Source organism: Podarcis melisellensis (assembly GCF_964234715.1).
Source record: "Podarcis melisellensis genome assembly, chromosome: 4".
NCBI lineage: Eukaryota > Metazoa > Chordata > Lepidosauria > Squamata > Lacertidae > Podarcis > Podarcis melisellensis.
Window position 1 is genome coordinate 49,397,608 of NC_138531.1, and position 21,568 is coordinate 49,419,175.

General features: G+C 41.5%; 2 protein-coding genes across 7 annotated transcripts in view; both read left to right on the top strand.

The window, feature by feature from the left end:
- Window positions 1–10,561, top strand: part of LOC309368741 (cystathionine beta-synthase-like) — a 38,229-nt gene extending 27,668 nt beyond the window's left edge. For 3 of the 6 annotated variants that reach the window (XM_081909032.1, XM_081909033.1, XM_081909031.1), the window contains exons 13-18: window positions 752–886; window positions 2,190–2,298; window positions 4,813–4,848; window positions 7,362–7,446; window positions 7,556–7,597; window positions 8,854–10,561. In XM_081909032.1, the coding sequence (XP_081765158.1) occupies window positions 752–886; window positions 2,190–2,298; window positions 4,813–4,848; window positions 7,362–7,446; window positions 7,556–7,597; window positions 8,854–8,963 (517 nt within the window). In that variant the 3' untranslated portion in view covers window positions 8,964–10,561. The remainder of the gene's footprint in view (window positions 1–751; window positions 887–2,189; window positions 2,299–4,812; window positions 4,849–7,361; window positions 7,447–7,555; window positions 7,598–8,853) is intronic. The other 3 variants (XM_081909034.1, XM_081909035.1, XM_081909036.1) reach the window with 3 other exon arrangements.
- A 6,050-nt stretch (window positions 10,562–16,611) lies between these two features.
- The window catches only part of LOC309368742 (cystathionine beta-synthase-like), a 30,479-nt gene continuing 25,522 nt past the window's right edge, over window positions 16,612–21,568 (top strand). Inside the window, exon 1 of the mRNA XM_081909039.1 lies at window positions 16,612–16,686. The gene's annotated coding sequence lies outside the window, so the exon portion shown is untranslated. The remainder of the gene's footprint in view (window positions 16,687–21,568) is intronic.

The window sequence follows — 21,568 nt, forward strand, 5'->3', positions numbered from 1 at the left end:
AGTACCTATTTATCTACTTGCATTTGACGTGCTTTCAAACTGCTAGGTGGGCAGGAGCAGAGACCAAACAATGGGAGCTCACCCCGTCGCGGGGATTCAAACTGCCGACCTTCCAATCGGCAAGCCCTAGGCTCTGTGGTTTAGACCACAGCGCCACCCGCATCCCTTGCAACTGGAGGTACCCCTCTCTCTCTCTCTCTCTCTCTCTCTCTCTCTCTCTCTCGTATGTATGTATATACAGATTGCTAACTGAGGACAAATCTTTGTGTGTCTAATACAGGTAGACTACAATCACAAGATCTTGTGTACTTTAAAAAAAAAACCTCTTAGTCATTCAGGAGGCACAAGACTCTTTAAAATGTTGATGGTTAACTTTTCAAATAGGGAGGGGTTTTTTTTACTGTTTGTCCTGGCTCTGAGCATCCATATAGTCTCATTTGAGCCAAAATACACCATATGGTGAAAGGTTACCCCAGCCAGCATGGCCAGTCATCAGGAATGATGAAAGTTGCATGCTCTAAACATCAATCCATCCTAAAGACAAGCACGTGCTCCGGAATACCCTGAACAACCTTTTCTGTTAGTAGGACAGAGGGCACTTAAATACAGTAATTGGCTTCATGAGCGTTTCCAGGAAAAGCTTACGTTAAGATACAAACTACTAAGATGCAACTGTTTCTCGGTCCTTGAATTGCTTGTGTAAATTCCTGGGTGGAGAGTGATTTTATATTTGTTTTGTTTATTTTCCTAGGTGGTGGCATTTGAAAGTTCAGGAATTGTGTCTCTCTGCTCCCTTGACAGTACTACCAAGCGTTACCTGTGAAAAGACCATTGAAATACTCAGAGAAAAGGGATTTGACCAAGTACCTGTTGTTGATGAATCTGGGTATGTGTAGATTTTCCTCCCTTCCAAGCATACCCAGTTTATAAATGTATATTTAGTATCTAGGTGCACACACATAGTCATTCCTGCCATTTGGTTTCATTCACCTCGTTTCATGATCCCATCTAGTTTGCTTCTCTGAATTTTCAACTATGAGCCTTCGCCTGCATATTGCTCACCAGATCATTCCCCTGGTACAGAAAGTCTCCTGAAATTGGTTGAATGAATAATCAGGCCCCTGATTAGAGACTAATTGGGAGCGAAACCTCCCACCTTCTCTTTTTTTTTCTATCCCTGTGCTATATAGGACATCAACAAAGATTTTTGATTGTCACTTCCGTCACAGGTGTGGCTTTTTGAAATCTTCTCTTAAAATCTTGGTATGGTTTATTACCTTTTGAGGGCCAGAGTCATCTGCTTCAAATGACCCATAAAAGAATTAACTGAGCCTAAATTGCATCTCAGTCCTGAAGTCACCAAGTATGAAATAGGCCAGTGGGATGGTCAGCATTGCAGGTGGGTCAGACAGGGACAAGTTGCAATGCAGGCAGGATGTTCACTCCCAAAAGTTCATCCCAGTTAACAACGAAAGCTAAACGAGGTTTATTCTGTGACTCACATCATTTGCAATAAAAGCAGTGCAGGCAAAAGAAAGACCAACTTTATCTAACACACAATTTTATCCAAATTGTACAGACTGGGAAACTGGGGAAGTGATGACTGAGAAAGACACATCATATTTGAACTTTCTGTTTACAGCAACAAGGCTTTTTATGTTATCCTAAAGCAACTGTGTTAGGAACTGTGCATAACTAGTCTTTGTCTAAGAATATAGCTTTGCAAGAAAATCCAGCAAAGCAAGTTGCCCTGAGTGTTGTACATAAATGGAAAAATGGCTCACATTTAATAATAATAAAATGACAATAAGGTAATTATAATAATCTATACTGTGGTATGCATTCCCACAGTGTATTATTATTATTTTTCCTCTTCAGGGTTTATAGCACACATTTTTTGGAAGGGGAGCAATTAGGAAAGGGAAAACGCTAAGCAGGGAAAGTTCCTCATCCCTTCCATGCTAGTTCTCCACACTTAAACTCCTTCCTCCAGAGGTTTATAAAGAAAATGGTGTTTGGATGCTATTAAATAGAACCTGTGGTTTTACCCCTAAGGATTCTGCGCGCCCCTGAATTCAAATTGAGAGGGATTCTGTAAATATTGGCCTAAAACATTAAACTGATAAAAAAAGGAAAGAACCCACAACTCACCCAGTAGAAAACTGTGTCTAATACCTTCTTCTTTTCAGATTGATTTTGGGAATGGTTACCCTTGGCAACATGCTTTCTTCACTGCTTGCTGGTAAAGTGCAGCCATCAGACCAAGTCAGCAAAGTAATCTACAAGCAGTTCAAAAAGGTATCAAAGTCTTCTGGTGTCTCTTGTTCCTTTTCCTGACCCGCCCCATTGCTGAGGGGGGAAAGAGGTTTTTGAGAAGGGGGAGGTTGTTTGACTAAAATGTATGATGCACATTAAGGAAATTATACACAGTTACACACAGTTTTAGATACTGTTTTGCTGTAGGGTTGTTCACATGTTACACTGAGCACACAGGCGGTCTCTACACGTTTGCAAGGGCTTGTGTGAAGAAGTGAACACAGCTCAACTGCTGTGTATTCTTTGAACATTACATGCGAACAAGGTTACATATACTGATCAACTCCTATTGTACGTATGAACACCGCTTACAAAATCTGGATATGCCTATTTTGTGAAAAAACACATGTATTTAAATGCAAATGTTTAAAAAATATTTGTAAAAACCAGGGGTAATTTGTATGCCCCTGAATGCCATTTGCTGGAAATCACAGCTGGGAAGAGTGTTGTGGCCTCCAGGCTCTGCTTGCAGGCTTCCCACAGGCACCTGCTTGGCCACTGTGAGAACTGGGTGCTGGAGTAGATGGACCATTGGCCTGATCCTGAAGAGCTCTTCTCATGTTCTGAACAGACTCCATCTGTACTATACAGTTAAAGCACCATACATACCACTTTAAATAGGCATAGCTTCCCCCAAAGCAATTGGGAAACTGTACAGCCGTATCTTGCTTCTCAAATGTAATCCGTTCCGGAAGTCCGTTTGACTTCCAAAAATGTTTGAAAACCAAGGCACGGCTTCTGATTGGCTGCAGGAGCTTCCTGCACTCAGTTGGAAGCCATGTTGGACGTTCGGTTTCCAAAAAATGTTCACAAATCAGAAGACTCACTTTGGGGTTTGCGGCGTTTGGGAGCCAAAATGTACAAGTACCAAGGCATTTGAGAACCAAGATATGACTAGTTTGTTAAGGAAGGTGAGAGTTGTTAGGAGACTTCCATTCCCCTCACAGACCTACAGTTCCCAGAGTGGTTTAACAGTCATTCCCTCTTCCCAGGGAACTGAGAATTATCCCTCTGTGAGGGTACTAGGAATCTCCTAACAACAGAGTAAAAAGATACAAAACCCTACATTAAAAAAAAAAAATAATAATCTGATAAAAACGTAAGACACAGAGCAGTATGTTAGCACAGCAGCTGATGTGTATCTATATGTACTAGAGTCGGGATACATTTGTTGTTTAGTCATTTAGTCGTGTCCGACTCTTCATGACCCCATGGACCAGAGCATGCCAGGGATACATTTAGCCCACCCCAAGTCAAACAATTTAGCCTATACAGTTGTACCTTGGCTCCCGAACACCGCAAACCCGGAAGTGAGTGTTCCAGTTTGCCAACCGTTCCAGTTTGGAATCTTAATGTCCGACGGGGCTTCCGCGGCTATCAATTGGCTGCAGGAGCTTCCTGCAGCCAATCAGAAGACACGCTTTAGTTTCCGAACATTTTGGAAGTCGAACGGACTTCCAGAATGGATTCCATTCGACTTCCAAGGTACGACTGTACAGGCCTGGGGGAAATGACTGAACACTGAAGAAGAGCAAACATGCCTAGCAATTCATGATAGTAATATTTTAACACAATACTGATAAATAGGGACAGTTGGAGGGTATGTTAGTCCCATTTTGATTTTGGTCTCAAGAGTTTGAGTCTTCCCGGTGGATAATGAGACTCTTGGCATCTGGTGTTGTAATTTTTTAGCAGGCACAATAGTTTACTGTAGGATTTTGGCAGCTGTTTCATGAGCAGTATTAGGATGGCTGGGTCCACAAAGCCTTGTTTGGAGGGAAATGCAAACTATGGCAAAGTAAAACCAAGTTGCAACACTTTGCGTCAAATTACCATTAAAAGCTTGTCTGCAGCACATAACTGAAATAGACAGCTACATACTCTGAAACTGCAGCTGCAATCTTGTGCACGTTTATTTGGGGGGGGGCGTAAATCCAATTAATATAGTGACATTATTGTAGTTTACTTTGGTCAATGTCAGTGAAATGTTCTGCCTATTAAATTCTCTAAATAGGAAGCATGGACATTCATTGGGGGTAGTCGTCCCCCCGAATGAACTGTAACTCTCAGATTCTGAGCTTTTATTTTTGTGGAAAGCGTTTGTAGCAGCTGAAATGAGAGGCAAATTGTGCCGGCACAATTCTCAAAATATTTTGTGAGAAACTGCTCTTGAATCTGTTTTTTACTTTGCCTCACCCTGAAAAATATCCTGCAGCCGCACATAACTGGAAGAGCTGCACTTTACAGCTTGTCACAGTCCTAAGCAAATCTGCTCAGAAGCTGGTCTCCACTGAGTTCCTTGAGACTTACTTGAAGCCTAAGGGAACTTACATGCAAACCAATGTGTACCTTAAAAGAGACACTTCTACTTCGCATCAAACTAATATTTTCTAATTGTTAAAATTCTGAGGCTAAAATGTAACACTGCACCTAATCACTTCATGTTTTCTACTAATGCTTCGTGGTCACATTAAATGAATTTAATTTCTTCCCTAGCTGTCAATTGAATCATCGTGCAAAATGTATAATCTGGTGCGTAATTAAGCAACGTAGCTTCTCTCCTCTCTTAAGTGTAACTGGTGTTCTTACGGTGGAGGGGCCCATGTTGCCTAGTGGCAAATAGCAAGGTTACATAAGCTGCAGTCTGCGGGCAACTACCATACCAAAAACAAAGAGCTTCTGACGCTGGGGGGAAATAGCCTTTTTGGACTGGAGGCCAGCTGCTTCTGCAGTCAAATGTTCATCCCCAGGTAGCAGGATTGGGGGAGAAGGATGCAACTGGGTTTAAAGATGTGTGCTGTTTGCCTCTGGATAAAAAATTCAAACCCTGTATTGTTTATTCCTTTTTATGGCTAAAGCCAGGGCTGTGGACCTTCTGTCCTTGTGCCATACAAACTTGGCAAAATAAGCAGATATTACATAATTTGCATAATTTATTCAGGTTGCAGAATTTTTGCCATAGCATGGAATGTTGATTATCCTGGCACAGAATTTTAATCTGTACTGTTACTTTTTAGAAAGTAGAGTATACCCAGCCCTGGCTGTAGTTCCTGGTTCTTTAGTGACAATTTCTGGGGACTGTCTTCCTTTCTTCTGGGAGCTCAAACACTGTTGCCTGGAGTGTCCCTCCTTCATACAACTCCTTTACTCTGTAACCAACATTACCACTAATAATTTCATTCCTTTTTAAAAGATTGCTAACGTACTACAAAGAAATGTGATAAAATGGCACTTTTTAAAATTTTGAACCATAGACTGCCTATCTGCTTTAGATGTTTTGTCACTGAAAGAGAAAATCTTGAACAGCCTTATTATTATAGAAGAAAATTATTGGGTGTGCTTACAGTTGATTCGGTTGGTTTGACTGGGAGACTGAGTTGTTCCAGTAAACCAAGAAAACGTGCTTTCCATTATGTTAAGATACAATCGCTCCTAAATTTATAGTATTATATTACATTTAAAGTTACGAAATCTTGATGGGTCTTTGTAAGCATAGATCGTGATTGATTGCCATAATGGTATAGGTGATTAAAAAGTGCAGGAAGGCTCCTGTGAGTATAAATTGAAAGCAACTGAATTAAAACACAGCACTGTTGTGCTTAGTGCCTCTGTTCTTGCTCTGTCTGCTTCCCTCTCTTAGACTTCAAAAATCTTATTTCCTACTGAATTGACAAGTACTGGCATTCTTGGCTCACAAGCCTAGAATCTAGGACAATAATGATGATGGGCAGAAAATGTAGATTTTGTGTGCTTGAGTGTTTCGGAGGACATTGTTTCAAGCCAAGTCGGTGCGGATAAAATTGCCAGCTTTATAGACTACAGCGATAAGTCCCTACTTTCTATTGTGTGAGACTGAAGAAAGGCCAAAGGATACCGCAGCCTCCTGTCCTCTTCTCCTGTTGTACCTGAGCAGCCTTATTTTGAGGATTGAGCTGATCTCAGTTGTGTTTCACAGGATTACATTTATAATGACTTGGCTCCAAAGAATTGTAAGTGGAAGGGAAATGCCTGCTAGTGACCTTCCTGTAAAGCTTGCACAGGAGTTTGTGTGCTTCTGTGATAGGTTTTGTGGCAAAAGAGATTGCACAAGCTCTTGTTCAAGTGGAACAACGTGTTCACTTTTCTCACATGGTGCTCTAAGCTTAAAGCTTGATGAAAACCTGGGATGGGGAGACTGTGGCCCCCCAGATGTTCTGGATAGCAGCTCCCACCTGCTGCCACCATTATGGCCAATGGTCAAGGATGATGGGAGTTGTCAGCCACGGGTTCCCCATCTCTGGTGTAAAGCAATGCTTTCATGTGCTGAAGGTTCCTCCGGCTTGTGGAAGGGCCCTTTTGCATCTTGGCCACAAAATACAGGCAGCTTAGATAGTGCCTTTTTCATTCTGCAAGTTTCTTTTGATTGATTGATTGATTGATTGATTGAGCCATAGTATTTTCTGTTTTCCCACAGCTCACGTCAGTAGCAATGCATTTATATCACAACTTCCGAAGTCCAACTCCCTGTTAAAGTGAGATATCTGCTACTGCAGCGTCTGTAATACTTGGCCATCTAGACTTTACTTAAGTGGCCTGGGTATTCATTGTTTTGTTTTGCTGGCCAATATTGCTAGGGATGAAAAGCAATATCCCTGTGGGGAAAATTCAGTTCTGGAATATGGACTTGTACTTTGTTTCTACTGAATGGCTTTCATAGTTTTTCTCAGACCTCTTATTTTGTCCCAAATCGCCTCCTTCCAGCTCTTATTGCCAGAATTGGAAAATAAACCACTAGTAAAGCAGAGAGAACACATGGCTCTCATTGGGTTTTTACATTACCATGCTCTACAGACTTTTTTCCGCCTTTCATTCCACTTCTCCTTAAAATGCCAACATTTAACATGAACACACACACTGAAAAATAAAGATTCATATGATAACTGCCATATCACGACACAAATACTACTTTCAAAAGCTTGTTGGAAAAGCACTGGGATTGGGGTGCTTATCCATCAAAATTTGTAAGGCTATTTGCAATTGCTTTTAAAGTCTGTTTCTCTTTGCAGATTCGTCTGCAGGACAACTTGGGGAAGCTGTCCCATATTTTGGAAATTGATCATTTTGCTCTGGTGGTGCACGAACAGATTCAGTGTAAGTAGAAGACCTGGCAAGAATCCTACTGTCTCTGCCACACTCCCCGTTGGCTATATAACATATAATAGCAGTTAATGGCAGTGAGAATCTTCTGTATCTTATATAGGGCACATGAAGGAGCCACAGGATATTCTCCACACATATGAGGGTAAGAAATAAGCTATGCTAGTGGAGGCTAAGATTCTCGCTATGCCAGTTCTGGGTTAGACAGGGGAAGTGCCCAATGCATACATACCCTGACCTCCAATTTCCTTGGTGCATCTCCAAGAGTACAATGTCTCATGATTTGAGTAAGTGTTTGCAGAATCCAGCCTCATATGCTGTTGCATTGCTAACTTAGTTGCAATCTTCCCTGAGGTGAAAATCAACAATTTCTCACCTGCCAGAGTCCTCCTCTTGTAATTTGGGTTGCCTTTCTCCAACAGAGCCCATGGTCTGTTGGTGCCTTAGTTGGTGAATGTAGGCAGGGGAAAGTGGTCCAGACATTCTGGTCCCACCACATTCTGTTGTCATGGTGGTGGTGCTTCTGCTGCCTTCCACTGCATTGTCCTTCACAATTTTTATTTTAACTGAGGTGCAAGACAGGAGACAGAGGACTTCAACTATGAAACTCCTGCATTTGAACTAGGACAGAGGCTCTGTCTAAGGACACCTCTGGTATTTGTGCTCTGAAGGTCTTAGTTAGAAGATGACAGGCTTTCAGGCCTAACCCTACTTACCCCATTGAATTTAGTAGTATTTACTTCTGAGTGAACATGAGTAAACAGGATGGTTAGACATGGATATCTATGCCTCTATCAACATAAAAAGCTTTAAAAATATGTGGAACAAGCAGAAAGGCTGGTGCCTCAACAACTAAATAATACACTTCATGCTAGGCAAAAGCTACAGTTCCTTGCTCCATTTACCTATGAAATGCTCCTTGCTTAGTGCTCTTTGTGTAGAACATTGGGTTGGAGTTAAGATGACTGAGTCAGGCAAATTGCCCTTAGGAGATGGTAGCAATCCCATATTCTTCTTTCGCTTCCTCAAAAATGCCTGTTTGGTGCACTGATACCATATTGACTTTAACTGAGTGCTAACACTGCAGTGCCAACAGCATAGGCAGGACCAGTTACCAGGAGCAGATTAAGGAAGCCATCCTCTCCCCTTGTCTTGAGAATGCCTCATATCAATGGCAAGCTAGGATCTGCCTACTATACTTTAATTTCAGTTGCTTTTTTTGGTCTTGTATTTTTAAATTAGTTTTATAGAGGAAAAGTACATATATTTTCAATAACCAAAACATATACAGTACAAGAGAAGATACTCAGGCCTTGAGACACAAGTAGTAGTTTGAAAATTGTGTATGTTAGGGTTTGGTTCCTCAATTTATGCCTTGTCATGTTTTTCTCCCCTCTATAGATCACAGCAATGGCCAATCCAGCAAAAAGCAAATGGTCTTTGGTGTTGTCACAGCAATCGACTTACTCAACTTTGTGACTGCCCAGGAACGACGAAGAAAGGCAACCTAATTTCAAGAAGCACATTGATGGCAGCTGCTTCAGTAGCTTTTAGGGTTTTAAGTATCTTTTTTTTCCCCTTCCCATTTTTCTTAAGACAATCTCAATTTGATTTTTTTTTTTAATCTAACCAAATAAATCAAGCATCATTAGTGGAACCACAAGGCTCTGCAGTCATAACTTCCAGTATGTTAAGGAGCACACTGAAAAAGTAACCCAAACTGAATTTATGGTAGTCATCAGGATCGCTGCTGTTCAGTGAGAGGTTGTCTCCTCCACAAAGATTGGTTCTCTTTTGCTATGATACAGCTGAGTTGCAGAACCCAGAACTGAGGAACTAGCAATAATGGCTGGGGTGACCAAACTGTTAATGTCTCTGATAGTGGCCACATGGGGTTCTCCCCAAAGCACACCGTTCCTGCTTTCATGAGTGCAATGTACCTTCAAACCCTTCCTCACTGGTGTTGCAGACTTGGGAGGCCTAGCTGCAACCTTAGGCATCTTATTCACATTACAACCTGCTAGGTGTCGAGGCTCCTGTCTTCTATACTGAAAACACACAAAATAACATCCAGGCCTTCAGTTCTCCCTTACTAAATGTTTGGTATCCTCTTCCGCACTCTGGGAAAATCATGGAGATGGTGCAGGGCAAGGAAATAATTCAACACTGCTTTTTCACTTGTAAGTGGATAAAGTGTTTTTTTCAGCCACACTGCAAATTATCTCTTTGTGTTGCCAATTTACAGTCTGGATTATTGTCTGCACGTTGCTCATAAGGTAAACAGATGTACAGAAGCAACATCAAAGAACACTAAATTCTCCATTGCTTTAGGTCATTGACTCTGCCAGGTGTAATATGGAGAGTTTTTATTTCCATTCACCTAACCTTGGACAATTTGACTAATAGACTATTGAACACCTAAATTATTCTGTAATAGCCACTCTGTGTAGGCCAAAGAAAGTTTAACAAATGCCCCAATCTTTCATGGAAAGTCTTAATGATGATTCTTAGCTAGAAGTATGTCTACATTTGTTATATTGTGTTGCTTTAGGCCAGCTTCTGTTCTACTTTGCACATGAGTAAGCTAATATTGTGTTATGTTTGGCTTGGGGGTGTTATGTTAGTCTTTATAGGCGATATGGGAAACACATTTGGCTCTTCATTTACTCAGGTGAATTTGTTTAATTGAATTGATGTCGTTTTCCCTTCTGCGACTTCCTCTAATTTTCACTGGAAATTTTTAAGAAGCATGATACCGATACTGTGATTTGTTTTGTTTTGTTTTTTGCCGTTCTATCTATACTTGTGTTTTTTGTCAGAAAACCCTCTTGCTACAATTAAACATTCAGTGAAGTGTGTATAAGAACATTGGTTTCATCTAGAAAACTCAGATTTATATATAAAACTTACCTCTAGATGCTTTCTTAGTGTAAATTCAGTTTGGTCCAGTTTATATAGCAGATGAAATACCCGTTGTCCAATATTTTGTTCAGTATTGTAATCACCAAGCATTAGCATTTTAGCATTATGAAAAAAGCAGATCCATATGTTTCTAAAAGTTTTGTTCCAAAAAAGCTAAATAAAAATTATTTCATTTCTGACAAACTAACTAGACTGCATAGTTTGTTATTATCATTATCATCATTCATTTTCTTGTCTTTGAAGTACTTCTGACTGCAGACATATGGGTCCAGAGGGGGTGAATCACAGTGATCCTTTGGGGGGCAGGGATGCATTGATCCAGTGTCCCCTCCCTATTGTCCAACTGGTCAGCAGAAGTGTAATAGATCGTGGGCACCAATCATATTTTTGGAGGCAGTTTTCAGTCCAGCACAAACTTCAACCAGGCCCTGTGTCTGGTTTGTGCTGGAGTCTTTAAGAACAAGCAGGGTTGGGTATCCAGAAAACAATATCCATATGCCCATATACATGAAATCTGAAATGGAAGCTAATTCTTGCTTGTGCGGTTACAATACTGGTTGTAGCATTGTCTGGTCTGCCAAGTTGGGAGTACATTACTATGGAGGGTTTTTGTGCATGTGTGTTTTGGTTTTTTTAATTAGTCCAAGTCTTTAGAAATTGATCCTGGAGCCCTTAATCTGATGGGATTGACAGAGGTACATACGGTATTGCCTCTGTCTTTGGCAGATGTGCATCATACGCCTAATGTATTTGCACTAATGCAGATCACTCAGCTTGGGTGGGTGTTAAATGGTGCATCCTTGGAGGAGGATGTACACCAGACCATGAATTGTTCCCGAAGTGACCTTGATCTTCACGTTTACAAAACCAGAGAGGAGGCTGGCTTTATAAACTGTTGTACTGCAGCATCTCTGCACTCTCACTGAATTTCTTCATGCAGCATTTCTTCTGTTTCTTGAACATCTCCACAAATGTGGTAGAGGATGTTGGAACTGCTTGCAGCCACAAATCGGTTTTGTGGGTCAGGAGGTGTGGGCAGACGTCAGGATTGTTTAGGGCTACTTTACTTCTTTTTTAAAAAGTAGAACCTGAAGATCAGCCAACCTGAGCCATATCTAAGCAACATGCGATCAGAATGAAATAAGATAATGTATTAGAGTTCATTCTGAACCTAGGAATTAGTTTTCAGTACTGGTCTTAAGGTCCTTTCGCGTGTAAATCCACTCTTGATTAACTTTTGCAGCAGCCTAGTTTAGGTGAGCAGCCTAGTTTATTTCTTTAGTTAAGACAGCTGACTCAGTAACACTGCTGATTGCTGAAAATTCATCAGGTATCGACTAGTAGAGCCTTATTACATTCTGCCCCCTCCCTATCTCAGGTGCACTGAGATGCTAAAATGGTTGGTTTATCCTTTCCTTTTTAGGAAAATAGGGTCTAGTTTGATGGAGATGGAAGCAGATGGGGCCTTTTTTAAATCAGCCAGTGCATCAGCTGACTGATTAAAAATGAGGCTGCCCTCATTCACCCTATTACGTGTAGGTGAAACAATAGGGTTAAGTTGAGCACAGTGTGTTCTGTGCTGTACTTGTTCTGTAGATAAATAGAGGACTTCAGTCCACAGCATTACTTTCATAAGTAATAAATATCCCCTTAGAAAAATAGTTCTGTGTCTTTACCTCTCAATTACTGGGTTGCCTGAGGAGACAAAGTTTAAAAAGATTACAAGTCTTTCCTAAAATCACCAGGAGTCCTTTCAATAGAGGTGCAATTAATGGAGAAAAATATATTTACATTTTGTAACAATGCCACAATGATTAATATGGCAAGCTTTTTCAAAACAACAACCACCTACCTATATTTGTGGCACAGTTGCTGGGAAAGTTCCATCTACATGAGGAAAAGAGGACGTGCCATTCTGCCCCCCCCCCACCACAAAGATTTCCCCTGTGAGAGGATTCTCCTCCTTCTGCCACCATACCACCTAGCAAATCAGCTGATGCCTTCAAGGAGCTCCCCATGCTGTGGGATATATATTGTTGCACGCCTCCCCAATCTCCAAGATTCCAGGCACTTACCCAGGGTTCATGTTTACTTTTGGAAGTGAGGCACAGTGGAGACTATGATGTCTTTAGGACATATAATTTATTTATTCATATATACAACCTGAACCTATGATGGAGGAGTTCACAGCATTAGCAAACCAAGAGATCTCTCTCCGCCTGCCTGCTGCTTTGCTTCTAGGTCACATTACTCCTCAATTCTGGTTTTTTTATTTGGGAGTTGAGGGAGGAGCCCCACCCATTTGCCATCTCCTACAGAGACAGACAAAGGTAAAGGTACCCCTGCCCGTACGGGCCAGTCTTGACAGACTCTGGGGTTATGCGCCCATCTCACTTAAGAGGCCAGGGGCCAGCGCTGTCCGGAGACACTTCCGGGTCACGTGGCCAGCGTGACATCGCTGCTCTGGCGAGCCAGAGCCGCACACAGAAACGCCGTTTACCTTCCCGCTGGTAAGCGGTCCCTATTTATCTACTTGCACCCAGAGGTGCTTTCGAACTGCTAGGTTGGCAGGTGCTGGGACCGAGCAGCGGGAGCGCACCCCGCCGCAGGGATTCGAACCCCCGACCTTCGATCGGCAAGTCCTAGGCGCTGAGGCTTTAACCCACAGCGCCACCTGCGTCCCTACAGAGACAGTTAATTCTCCTTAATGGCACATTATCACCTCAGAGGAAGCTAGCTTGGCTTGATTGGATTTTAACATTTTCTGGATCCAGGGGTTGGAGGGGCCTGGCACCCACAAACTCCTAACAACTAAGACACCTGTCCCCGGATGTACAAACAAACAGCAAAATACAGTTTCCTTGTAGAAAATTAACAGACAAGTTAGAAAAGGCATTAGAACTCACACATTCATAAACAGATACTAAAACACAATTACACTTTAAACTCCCTTAATGGTATACCACCCAGTGTATCACCTCATTGGAAGCTACCTTGACTTGATTAGATTTTAACACTTGTTGGATCCAGGGATTAGAGGCGTCTGGCGCCCGTCTCAACACCCCAAACCTCGATTAAATTCTAACATTTGCTAGATCCGCAGATTGGAGAGATCAGGCACCCACAATTTCAGAACACTATATATCAGCCTACCAGTAGGTGACATTTATTTGTACAATCAAAACAGATCCCTTGTCATTTAGTTCCAAAATTAATTCAAAACTGATAGGTTTCAAAGCTTATCAAGGTGGTTAAGTACACAGAGTATAGCAGTGTGTGTGCGTCTGTGTGTGTGTGCCCTTGGACTCTAATCTGTACCTTAACTGTAGTTTTATGGCTTATGGTTTAAGAGCCTTGAAGAAGCAAAAGGAAAGATGCAATTACTCGGGGCATGTGCAAAAAGTCCACCTGGATCTAATCTAGAATAAGACAGCAAAAGGGGTAGTAAAAATTCACAGGAATAAAATGTGATCATTATTAGCCATGAGACTAAACAGAACTTCCAGGCAGTACCCAAAGTTCCCATTCTTGTTTAAAGAAATAGGTGGCATTATCGTCACAACAAATCTGAAAAGTTGCCCTTCTTGCTCATTAGCTTGCATGTGTTTGAGTAGCAGCCTTCTAACAGCCTACAGTTTTACTGTATATTGTCTGTTTCCGCCCACTGTTCCCATACTCTGGGTGATATGCCAATTGTGGTAAATGGCATTTCTTATTCTATCTTAGGTTACATTATCAGCATCGCTCTCTATTGAATGGCTCAGGCCACATGCAAAGTACTGTTCTCACTTCTAAGTGCTGTATTTTGTGAAGGATTTTGACAAACTAAGGTGTTCAGAAGTGGATGACTAGCATGGTCTGGAAATCAAGTCCTATGTGGAACAGTTGAAAGAGCTGGATATGTTTAGTGTGGAGAAGAGAAGATCAAGGCGGGACATGACAGCAGTCCTCTGATATCTGAAGGGTTGTTAAAGATGCAGAAGATTTGTTGCTTCACAGGGCAGGACTAAAGCCCATGGGTGGGAACTGCAGGTTGACATTAGAGAAAAAGGCTGTTTGGCGGAGGAACAGACTACATTGAGAAGTGCTCTCTATGCAAGGAAAATGGTTATAATTTTCATTAGACTACTTGGGAGGCAAGCCAGTACACACAATGACAAAAACAAGATCAGTGTCCCATAATGGGTTAGAACTGGTTGTGTGTGTTTTCAAGGAAACTTCAAGGAACGAGCTCTAGATGGCCTAATGCAGACATCCTTAAAGTAGCCTTACATTCTGTCTTCTCTGTTCTTGAGAGGTGATCCTTACCAAACTTTTTTAATTTAGGTTGTCCCCATGCCTCCTGGCAGAGGCTCTGTGCCTTGAACAATAGGCCAAAATGCTACGGGTGAAACTTCGCCACCCTAGCAATTCCCTATTAGGAGTTTTTGCCTGCCTGTTAAAGACCTCAGAAGCTTGCCAGAAAGAGGCGACCTTCCTGTTTATAATGCAGCCTTCCCGAGACTTGGGTACCCAGATGTTGCAGGATTACAGTCACCATCAGCTCTAGCCCGCATGGCCAATAGTCAAAGATGATGGGACCTAAATATTGAGGGACTTAAAGTTGGGGAGGAGTGCTCCAATGCACAAAACACCCCAGCAGTGAGTTTTCTTTCTGGCAGCTTTGATGCCAGTGGAAGTTCTGAACACACCCAACCCTCCAGGGAACAGAAACCACAACGAGATTGCAAATGTTAAATGACATGCTAGTTATATCCGCATAATCTTGCTTCTCCCTTGCCCATCAATTCTGGGCTGTTTACATTTTACAGCTTGTTTGTTACGTAAAAGAAAGATAAGGGTTATATAACCTTACAACACAATTTTTACTGTTATGCATAAAAATACCTTGTGGGAGGTGTCTATGAACTCTACGCCCTAGATACATATTAGACATATGATACATTTAGACATATTTCCACTGACATAAAGTGGAATGGATAGTAGCAATCAACAGCCCTCTCTTTTAAAGTCATCTTGGTCGGTGCACATCACTGCCTCCTGCGGAAGTGAGTTTCACAGTTTAACAGTGTGCTGTGTGAAGAAGTACAATAACATTTATCATCTTCATAGTATGCTGCAGGTTGTTGTTATTCTGGTGGAAGGGAAGGGGCTACATGGCAGCAGCTGGTGGGACCAGAATGCAAAGACTACATGGGAGACAAGCCACTATACATAAACTCATAGAGCTGCAAAGTTGGAAGGAGTCCCAAGGGCTATCTAGCCCAACCCCATAATATAGGTATCACAGCTAAAGAATCCGTGACAGAATCTGTTTAAAAAACCTCCACTGACGGAGAGTCAACCACCTTCCATAGTAGTCCGTTCTCAATGTCAGAAAGTTCTTCCCAATGTTTAATTGGAATCTCTTTTCCTGCAATTTGAATCCATGATGCTATATAGCCTCTACACAATTTCTGGGGTTAACCCATCAGGATGGAGTGGAGTTTGGATTTGATATCCCGCTTTATCACTACCCGAAGGAGTCTCAAAGCGGCTCACAATCTCCTTTCCCTTCCTCCCCCACAGCAAACACTCTGTGAGGTGAGTGAGGCTGAGAGACGTCAGAGAAGTGTGACTAGCCCAAGGTCACCCAGCAGCTGCATGTGGAGGAGCGGGGAAGCGAACCCGGTTCACCAGATTACGAGTCCACCGCTCTTAACCACTACACCATACTGGCTGAATGTGCAGTAAGCAGGCTATCTGGAAGAGACCACTATCAAGGAGCTACCTTTTAAAAGTTAACAGAAATTGGCTAGTCTTGGTTGTTTCTCATTTTATCTGAAGCACATTCACTTGAACAGAGATGGTTCTACATAAGGCTTTTTTTCAGCTGGAACTCAGTTCTGTCACCTCTCAGGTGGGCACCAGTGCCGTTATAAGAGAACAAGAGCAGCATTCATGGTGAGCTCCAGCACTTCTTTTTCTAGAAATTTAACACTGGTTCTACAATGTCAGGGAGCGAAACAGGCAAACAGGGATAGGGTTCTTTCTCTTCTAGAACTTCTGTGTTCTCTTGCAATCAAGATTGACTGAACTTAGGCATGAGAACGAGTGCTGGAAAAATATCCATATCCCACGTGCAGCTCAGTGCTACCTGGAGTGTAATTGTACTTTGAATACGAATAAGTAGATGTGGGTCAAGAGGAGCCAATCATTGTGCTTTGAGCAGTGTTCTAAGGAGGCTTATCAGCTTCCTGGATCATAGACACAGATATAACTGAGCAGTCAAAAGCATTAAGAGGCACTCTCAGCAAGCAAGGTGACAGACAGGTGAGTCGTCTTTTCTGATAGCTCAGTGCTTAGGTTCACCCTTTTAATGGATTTAGTATCCTTTGTGTTGATTCACTTATGTCTGTGGCTTTTTTTCTTTTCTTGCTTGATTGATGTTTACTGATTATCTGACATTTGAAGAGGTGGATGAGATTGCAAAATGAGCATTTTTATGCAAGTTACTGAAAAATAATCTAGAAGTTCCAGGATTTTCATATTAGGACTACTATGCTAAACCCTTCTTTATTATTTTATTTGATAGAACTTGGGGGATTTCTGCAGAAAATTAAGAAATATTATTGCCCCTCAGACTTGTTATCACATAACCCTATAATCAAAATAATCAGTTTATTACCTCTAAAGCTACTTAAACATTGACAAAGGCCTCCTGTGAAACTATTTGAAACTTTAAACTAATGCCTTCCAAGTGTCTTCCATATCTGTTAATATAATATAGCACTCTTCCCATCACCTCCACCTTGTGATTTCTTATTATTTCATTCTTTGCTATGAAGAAATTGCATTGTTTATTTGCACATGGACCTTTTCTGTAGCTTAAATATCTAAACGTAGGAGATGATAGACAAATTTTGGATAACACAAGAGTTGCTTAAAACCACCAAACCATTGCAAGCATGGGACAAGGATGCATGCTGTACAGAAACCAGCTAACAAAACCAGTTGTCAGAGGGAGACAGGCTGTTTATTGCAAATAGTTGCCATTGCAAGATGCCACAAGCAAATTTATCAAATTATTTAGGCAGCTCAGCCCAAACATGGCAGCCATCAGATATCAAGTATCAAAGCATTATTTTAAAAAGGAAGTGTTATTTAATTTTACTTCAAAAACATTTCCATTGAGGAGGTATACAAAGAGCAACAAAGAATATATAGTGTACAAAACTGTCCAATTCTTCCTGGGATCAAATTTGTGCTACAAGTAAATTAAGTGGATCTTCTCTGGTAAGTATGGGGAAGGCATTCTTTGAAAGTAGAATGTGGCAGTGTCTCCCAGACAGATAACTCAGAGAAATAATCAGGGTGGCCAAAACTTATCTTAAGATAGTGGTAAAACTGAGAAAAATGTGTGGTGGATGTAGCATTTAGCTGTCCCAAGACCCTTTGGTTTGTCTTTTTAATACACTGCCTTGTTTCACTAAAAGAAACAGCATCTCAAACCTTAAGGGAGAAGGACCTCACATTTACCATATTTTTCACTTGTTCCAAATAGCTTTTTTTTTTAGGGGGAGTGAGGTTTACATTTTTGTAAGGTGTACAAAAATGCACGTACTGAAACAAAATGTTCATAAAAATGCACCTATTAGTGGCGATAGCATGCAATAATTCATTATATTAGGGAAAATTGTTTTGCAAAAATGAGTGTATTGGGGGAAATGGCATACAAACTTGTGTACTTTAGGATAAATTCACACTACAAGCCTAATAAATTTTTATAAGGACTTTTTGTCTTACAAAAAGAATTACAAGCTGATGTGGAAATGTGGAGAACTGAACTTAAAATGGGAAACAGTGAGAAACGGCAGGAATCAGAAATGGACAGATTTGCCCATACCTGTATCTGACAGAGGCAAGACTGTGGAAGACTTTCCTAGTAGCTGGTTATTTGCTACCCACTGCAGGTTGGATGGGAATAGGTGGCTAGTTTGTTCAATAGGTTGCCAGACTTCTGCATGCGATGAAACTGCAGCATTCCATGTGCTTAGTTGTGAGTTACCAGTTGCAACGTGAACAATCACAAACTTGCACAAATTAACTGACTCACCTTCCAAACTACGTTTGTCCTTAAGCATACCATAGCAGTTGTGAATCTGCTTAGGGTTCTTTATATAATTGTACCCTCAATGTTGTGATAGGAATTTTGAGGGCTTACTAGCTGCTTTGCTTCTCAATATTCTCTTGTTGGCCTCTGTTATTTTCTCCTACCAATAGGGAACCTATGTAAGGACTCTATATGGGCTCTTGGGTACCCCATAAGGGGAAAAGGGCAGATTTTTGTTTACAACAATGTGAACAATGTAAAAAAAAATTCTTGGTAGTATTTTTTTAAAAAGTATTTATATTGATTCAGAGTTTTTTTGTTTTTTTAAAAAAGTATTTAGCACATGCCTTAAAGTTTGGCTCAAATTATATGAAATCACATGTCCTGGATTGGGTAATAGACCAATAATATTCAAATATTTCAGACCCACAACTCACCCTTAACTTCTACCTACATGAGACATAATTTTTTTTTTTTGTCCATCTTTCCCCTAGTTTGTGGGAGCTGTTCTGACCAAATAGAAAAGACGTTACTGGTGTGTGTGTGTGTGTTTCTATAGTGTATGTGTTTTATCATTTGCATGGTAACAATTTCTAATAAAGCCAGACTAAACAAATAAATGTAATCTAACAAAAGAAGTTTAATGTTTAATGACCAGACTTATTTCCCTGATAGCTGGGAATCTCTTTTGCCTTTAAAATAAGCATCAAAATTTGAGGCGGTGACACCACGCTTCCGGTGCAATCATATACAAGTAAACTCAGAATAAATCCTCACCAAACTGGTGGGGTTTACTACCATGCAAGGGCACGTGGATTGCAGTCTTCAGAACTTAAGGGAGGAAAGAAATGAGTTTGGAACCAGTTTTGTTGTTTGCATTTGTGGGAGCCAGAGACTGCAGGCACAGAACTGTGAGCTGATTGAAGATGATGCACTCAAGGGTGCAGGCTCTTTCCTGAGCATCTAGAGCAGATTCGGCAACCTTGTTGCCTCCTATAGGTGTGTCACTTTGCATCCAACATGGTCTGCATGTATATTTATAAATAAAATAGTTATTACACAGACACCATTAATAACACTCTCATTCAGAGGAAACAAAACCGTTCAAGGAAGTGGAGAGCATATGTCAGTAATATATGCTGCTGCAAAGCCTCCCCCCCTGTCATGCCACCCCCAATACTTCACTGCCCCCCCCCCATAAAGATAAATGATTCTGGCCTTCTCAACCCTCCCAGCGCAGCTTTGTTTGCAAACATTCTGCTTTGTGTCCCCTGTGGTTATTTTTCTGGTTAAGTAAGCCAGCTACTGATAATACTTAAGCTTATCTCTGCTTTGTGCATAAGTGACTTTGCTCACAGTTCCCCAGGATTAATTTTCTACATTAGGCAGTCACCAGTTTCCACCACGAAAGCTGACGGATCCAAAACGAGAACAGCCATTTCCAAACTATTTTAAAAGCACCCTTCAAAGTGCAACTCTAGGATTGCCTCTTGGCGCAGCATTTAGCTACTTGTGTAATACAAGAAATTATCCAAAGGACCAAATGCTGAGCTTGTACTGCTTTGTTATGACTGGGGCAAGGGAAGGGGCACCTTGAAGACGCAGTATTCAGCTAAGGGAAGCTTACCTTTGAGTAGACATGCATAAGATAGCAGAACTCTGGAAAATTACCAGGCATCTTGCAACGGTTGGATGTAATCCTCACCTTTGACCATTGCACATTGCAGAGAGGTGTGTCTCTTCAGCCATTTCCTGGTTGCTTGAGCTGTTTCTGGCTGCTACACCTTTAAAAAATGTGACTAATATAATGTCAACATTAGTTATCAGACCTAGTATTGGAAGAAGTCAGTCTTGGGTAGATGTTTTTAGCTCTCTGTCTCTTTTAAACCAAGGGCTTGCTGACAACAACATGCTCAGAATCTGGTTTGTATCACATATGAAAAATTTAAAAACCTGTATCTTTTACTTGGAGAGATATGTAATTTTTAATGAGGGCTAGCTCAGACTTCACAACCTATGCTGCTAGAATGTATGTAGAATGAAGAAGGAATAATAATAATAATAATTGGTTTCCCAGCCAATCTGGGCAGCTTCCAACAAAACACTAAAATACAATAACCTATTAAGCATTAAAAACTTCCCTAAACAGGGCTGCCTTTAGATGTCTTCTAAAAGTTTGGTAGTTACTTTTCTCTTTGACATCTGGTGGGAGGCGTTCCACAGGGCGGGTGCCACTGGCGAGAGCCAGTGTGGTGTAGTGGTTAAGAGCGGTAGTCACATAATCTGGGGAACCGGATTCGCGTCTCCGCTCCTCCACATGCAGCTGCTGGGTGACCTTGGGCCAGTCTCACTTCTGTGAAGTCTCTCAGCCCCACTCACCTCACAGAGTGTTTGTTGTGGGGGAGGAAGGGAAAGGAGATTGTTAGCCGCTTTGAGACTCCTGAAGGGGAGTGAAAGGCGGGATATCAAATCCAAACTCTTCTTCTTCTACCAAGAAGGCCCTCTGCCTGGTTCCCTGTAACTTGGCTTCTCGCAGTGAGGGAACCACCAGAAGGCCCTCGGCGCTGGACCTTAGTGTCAGGGCAGAACAATGAAGGTGGAGACGCTCCTTCAGGTATACTGGACCAAGGCCATTTAGGGCTTTAAAGGTCAGCACCAACACTTTGAATTGTGCTCGGAAACCTACTGGGAACCAGTGTAGCCTAAGCACACAGGAGCAATCTCCAATATAGAGGCAACTGGAAGATGGAACATGTACTTGGTGATAACATGCTATCTGCAAAGAGAATTCCAAAGTAGGCTGATGGCTGGTGCAGGTGACTGTGAGGGGTGTATCACATACACCTGTGACTTGCTCTGCAGAGCAAAGGGTTGTATCTGATGCACCTTTCACTACATCAGTTCTGAGAGGTCAGGATCTGAGAGAATGTGCATGTTCCGGAGTGTATTGCACTTTGGAAACCAGGGAACAGTGCCAAATGTCATAAACACCAGCATACTTACTGTGCCATTGTGCAGTGTGACTCCCATGCCCTGATTGTGCTTTTGATATGTGGCAAATACACAACTGATACAGCATTTAAACACACAGACTGGTTTTCC